General features: G+C 41.7%; 1 protein-coding gene across 1 annotated transcript; it reads left to right on the forward strand.

The window, feature by feature from the left end:
• Positions 1 to 231: 231 nt before the first annotated feature.
• LOC104268205 (chromosome unknown open reading frame, human C17orf75) lies at positions 232 to 4281 on the forward strand (the record flags this gene model as incomplete). The annotated part of the gene is made up of 8 exons (XM_009868069.1): positions 232 to 312; positions 956 to 1081; positions 1530 to 1670; positions 1872 to 1929; positions 2499 to 2618; positions 3205 to 3269; positions 3392 to 3528; positions 4061 to 4281. Coding segments are annotated over 8 exons (949 nt in total), but the record flags the coding sequence as incomplete, so codon positions are not given.
• Positions 4282 to 5736: the final 1455 nt, after the last annotated feature.

Below are 5736 nucleotides of genomic sequence, written 5' to 3' on the forward strand. Positions count from 1 at the left end.
GGAGCACACGCTGTCTGCAGAAACATGCTGCTGACTTCAGAAAGTGCAGCCCTTTAGAAAAGACTAAACTGGAAAGTAAAAATCGCAAAACAGAACTGCGGTTTTTAGCTAAAACCAGGACACTCCCATGCCCCGATTCCCTATTCCTTCAAAACACCCTCTGGCCATACCTTTTCCCTGTTCCGTGTGTTAAGGCTGTAAAATTAATGATAAGAACGGCTTGATTTCCAGATCCTCGCAGCAGGGAGCAGGCAGTGGGGATGGCAGTCACAACAGTGCGGCGGCAGAGACACCCTCTGGCGAAGACTTCAGGTAGAGCCAGTCTGCGGAACAGCACAATCGCCTGTAACACCCCTTTTTGAAGTCTTTGCTGTTAGGTGAATAGTAAGCAAGTACGCTCAAGCCCCTTCAAAGCTGAAATCTCTGTGGAAGCATACTGAAGCCCCCTGGGTGCTTTCTCTAGAATACCTAGGGAGTGGACACAAATACCAAGCTCAAATAATGTGTTGAACGTAAACTGTTACCTTTGAGTTTCAACTCTGTTTTCTTTGCTACTAATTGACATTTATGTACTGACTTAGGTCTATCTGTAGATAATAGATAATTAAGATTTATCAAACCATTTTAAATTGACATCCTATCTTTACAAAAGCTCTATAATGGGGCGATTGCTCTGTATTACAACTAGGGCAGCGTAGGAAAAAAGAGGAAAAGTGACTTGGTCGTAGCTGCTGAGGAGTTCAGCCTCAGCTGACACCACAACTCCAGATACCTGGTGAAGTGAGCAAACCACTGACTGCAGTTCTGATGGGCCAGAAGTCACAGAGCGAGTTAGCTGTAAGCTAGAGAGAGAGCAGAGTGGTGCCCTTTCTAGAAGTAGGTGGTTCTGTACTTGTTCGAGCAACGAAACAATAACATTTGCTTTTTGCTAATGATTTCTTCTTGTTTTTTAAAGCCTCTCCTTGCTGGACACTAACTTACCAGCTGAAGCAGAGACTGAATTGCGCAGTTTTATTGCTAAGCGTCTTACTAAAGGAGCCCTGTTTGAAGGAATGGGCAATGTAGCATCAGTGGGGCTGAGGTAAATAAAAAAATTATTTGTGGATGAGAAACTGTAAGAAACATTGGCAGCATTGCAGATCTTGCCATCTGTTGCTGCACTTAGGTTTAATCCTGGTTCCATGTTCTCAGTCTATGCTGGTGTTAACAGCTATGTGCAATGGCACTTGCTTCTTTTTCTAGGTAGCTTTAATAAAAATATTGTAGTAAATAATTTGTTTGAATACTTAAAAAAATACTACATGGATTTATGACCATTTTCTTTTAAACTACCCTGAGAAACTTTTAAACTACCTCTGAGTGGACAGAGGAAAAAAGAGAAGGTCTAAGAGCTCTGTATATGACCATAAGAGTCACCAGAGCTAGCGGGTAAAAATTCTTTACAGAAGTCATATATATCTGCTTTTTGCACTTAGTTATCATGATGTATCTGTAACAAAATAATTCTTTTTTTTTTCTTTTCTGCATAGCATACCAGAATATAAAGTTAGTTGTTATTACTGTCGTTTTCAACAAGAAAATCTTCTAGAAATGGCAACACTGGAATCAGACGTCAGTGCTCCAGAATATGTGGTTTGTTTCTTAGGTGGCTCAGAGAAAGGTCTAGAGCTATATCCTTGCCTTTAACTTCCTTTACCTGATGTGGAGAGGGAGACAGTGTAAAAATTCTGTTCTCATTTTGTCCATTTCCTACTCGGAGTCAGCTCATTTGTGCACAGCTTCCAGTAACTGAAAATGTCAGTACCAGCCATATTCTGAAAGGGGAAAAAGCACGTCTTAACTGGTGCATCTTATTTTCCTTAAGAAGATACTTTCAGACTTGAACTGGACAAATACATTCAAGGTCTGAAGATAAGCCTTGGTTTGGAGGTAAAGCCTACCTTTTTTTTTTTTTTTTTGAGTGGTGAAAATTACTAGTTATGCAAATTAATTACTAAGACAATCTGGAAGATTTAGTGTACAGACACAAAATAGGTGTTTTAAGTACCAGTATGAAACATGTGAGAGATACTTGATTCACTGTAGTGGCAGTGAATGTCTAAAGTTCTATCAACCACTCAAGTCAAAAAGGAAGAGAATGGTGGGGGAACTTTTTGTACCAGTCCTAAATCTCTTAAAGGTTACCTGCAGTTAGATTCAGAGAGAAGAATGACTAATAAAAGATAACAGTCTACAGTAAAGTTATCAATGTCCACCTGCATTCTTACCACTTCTGAATGTTAAGGATTTTTAAGTTTTCTTATAACAATTTTTCTAATGGAAACTCTGATTTTAAGTCTCTTTCCCATCCTGGCTGCTGTTGCATGATCTTTGCTCAGTATATACTGTACTATTACAGTTTTGTCTATTTCTTGAAATGTAAAGCCCTTCATTGCTGATAAAGCAATTTGTAGAAATCTAATCTGTAGTTAAAATTTTAATGTTTAAACTTGTTACAGGAAAAAAACTTGGAGACCTGTGTTAACCCCTACTTGAGGAGTTGGTTTGAGAATGCCGTGTGTCCTATTCAGAGAGTAGTACAGCTCTTCCAGGAGAAACTTGCCTTTTTGTTACATGCTGTAAGTGTATTTCAAACTGGATAAGTCCAACATTTGCTTTCCCTGCAAAATGAGGAACAACTTTTTTGTTCTTTTTTTTTTTTTTTTTTAAAATTCAAGGCAAGTACTTTTTCATTGCTTTGTAGCTAAGGAGGCACATAGCAATTTCCTCTCAATTTTTGTAGTTAACTCTTTTCAAATTACATAGCAGTGTCCAAGTTGAAATAAAAATGAGAGAATTAGAAACAGCATGATAAAGCTGTCCCTGCTATAATTCCTCTGAACCAAAAGGGATGTTATATTGCATATGTGCCTCGTGGAATTCGCTGGAAACCTAAAAAATAAATTAATCCTAGCTCTAGTCCCTGAGCTTGAGGAGGCTTTGGATGGAATAGATGCTGTATTTCTTCCGAATGCAGCACCAGCTGCAATGACTATAATATAGTGTATTCCCTTAGCTTCTACTCTTTCTCTGAAAAGAACAGTTTTTAAAGTACCACATTATGTATTTATTGCTAGTGACTGCAATATAGCAACAGAAGTGATATCAAAGCTGCATCTAGCTTTCTGAATTTTTTTTTGTTTGGTTGGTGTTTTTTTTTTTAAGGCTTTGAGTTATACTCCTGTGGAAGTAAAAAATGCAGATGAGAGAACAGAAAAAGACATTATCAGGTAAAGATACTTTGAGACCAAGGAACCTGTGAGTAGCTTGGCTTTCGTGCATGACAGCCTCCCGTTTGTGCTGTTCAGGAATTGTAAAGAAGCAGGCAGTTCACCAGAGCTTTTTCTGGCAGGTTTTTGGCAGCTGCCAGCCTCCAAGGACTTGTTCAGGAAGGCACCATGACCTCCTTGTGTATTGCCATGACTGAGGAACAGCACAAGTCAATGGTTATAGACTGTAGTGGACCCCAGCCTCAGCTGCATAATGCAGGTGAGATTACAGCTGTGAATACTTGTTGTTACTCACTTGCATCCCTCAGCTGCTGAGAGTTATGGACATTAGAAATAGTTGGGGAAATTCAGGAGCTCATAGGTTCATGCCCAGAAAGTTTGGATTCTGTCTGGAAACACCTGTTTTCCCATGAGTCAGCAGAGTAGTTTCTTTCACCAGACACGCTGGAACTCTGTTTTGAAGATGACTGATAATAAAATCCAGTTGTGTTTAGTTTGCAGACCATGAAACTATGACTTACTTCAGGGAAGCTGCAAAACTTTCTTCCTGTTGTATTTTTGACAACTGTTGTGGAAAGAGATTCAGCAATCAGAACAGAATTTCATGTAATCACTGTAGCTATATTTGCTTTTCTTTTCCACATGCATTGTTTTTCTGAAGATTTATTTCCTGGCCCAAGTATACTATTACAGTTGTCATGTGAGAGTGATTAAACCAGGTGAATGCAGCTGTATATTTATGTTGAACCCGTTTACTTTTCCTCTTCTCTGTGTTCCTGAACACGTAACAGGAAGCAACAAATTCTGCGAGGACTGGATGCACGCCTTTGTGAATGGTGCTGAAGGCGGAAATCCATTTCTCTTCCGTCAGATTTTGGAAAACTTTAAATTGAAGGTACCTGTTCGTATATGTTCAAGATTTGGAGAAGACGTCAGAGTTATTGAGGGAGCAAATACTCTTTTTGCAGCAAAGAAAACTTTTAGGTTGCTTGTGATGTCTGTGTGTCATTAGCTCATTAACTGTTCCAGCCTGGAAAAGAGAAGGCTGCAGGGAGACCTTACGGCAGCTTCCTGTACCTGAAGGGGCTACAAGAAAGCTGGGAAGGGACTTTTTACAAGGCCTGTAGTGACAGGATGAGGGGTAATGGGTGGCAGCTGGAAGAGCGCAGATTTAGTAGACTAGATCCAGGGAAGAAGTTCTTGACCCTGAGGCTGGTGAGGCACTGGAACAGGTGGCCCAGGGAGGCTGTGGATGCTCCGTCCCTGGAAGTGCTCACGGCCACATTGGATGGAGCCTTAGGTGACCTGATCTAGTGGGAGATGTGCCTGCCATGGCAGGGGGGTTGGAACGAGATGGTCTTTGAGGTCCCTCCCAACCCAAACCATTCTATGGTTCTGTGATTCTTGAGCCGTAATATAAAATTCCCGTTGGAAATGCTTTTGCTTCTGCTATTTAAACTAGGTTCAAAGGGGGAAGGGGATAAAACCAGGCTCACCACAGGCAAGTGAGGGGGAAGTATTTCAGGGTTAGGGGTGAAAGCAATGGCCCAGCTCAAGTGCATCCACACCAACGCGCACGGCATGGGCAATGGTAACAGATACTCCTCAGTTAAGCCTCTAAAGTGTCTGTATACCAGTGCAAGAAGCACGGGGAGTAAGCAGGATGAACTAGAAATCTGGGTGCAGTCAAAGAGCTACGATCTCACTGTGATTACAGAGACGTGGTGGAATAGCTCACATGGCTGGAATGTGGTGACGGATGGCTCTGTGCTTTTCAGGAAATACAGACTGACAAGGCGTGGTGGTGGAGTTGCTCTCTACATGAGTAAGCAACTAGAATGCATTGAGCTTAATGTAGTGGGAGAGGGTGAGGGTGTTGAGGGCTTATGGGTAAGAATTAAGGGATGTGCAAACATGGGAGGTAGTGTTGTGGGTGTCTGCTGTAGACCGCCTAACCAGGAAGAGGTTGTTGACGAGGCCTTCTACAGGCAGCTGGAAGTAGCCTCAAGATCATGTGCCCTGGTGCTTGTGGGTGACTTTACCATGGTATTAATTGGAAGGATCACACAGCCAAGCATAATCAGTCCAAAAGGTTCCTGCAGTGCATTGATGGTAACTGCAGGTGGTTGAAGAGTCAACAAGGAAAGGTGTGATGCTGGACCTTGCATTAACAAACAAAGAGGGTCTGGTTGCAGATGTTGAGGCAGGAGGCGGTCTTGGCTGTAGTGACCATCATACGTTAGAATTCAGTATTGTTAGGGAAGGAAAGAAGGTAGTAAGCAAAATTTCTAGCCTGGACTTTAAGAGGGCTAACTTTGTGCTCTTCAGAGATATACTTAGTAGTATCCCATGGGCTAGGCTTCTGGAAGGTAGGGGGGCACAAGAGAGCTGGTCAGTATTCAAACTCTGCCTACACTAGGCTCAAGATGAATGCGCTCCCTCTAAAAGAAAATCAAGTAGAGGAGGC

This window comes from Apaloderma vittatum, unplaced genomic scaffold (assembly GCF_000703405.1).
Source record: "Apaloderma vittatum isolate BGI_N311 unplaced genomic scaffold, ASM70340v1 scaffold31904, whole genome shotgun sequence".
Taxonomy (NCBI): Eukaryota; Metazoa; Chordata; class Aves; order Trogoniformes; family Trogonidae; genus Apaloderma; species Apaloderma vittatum.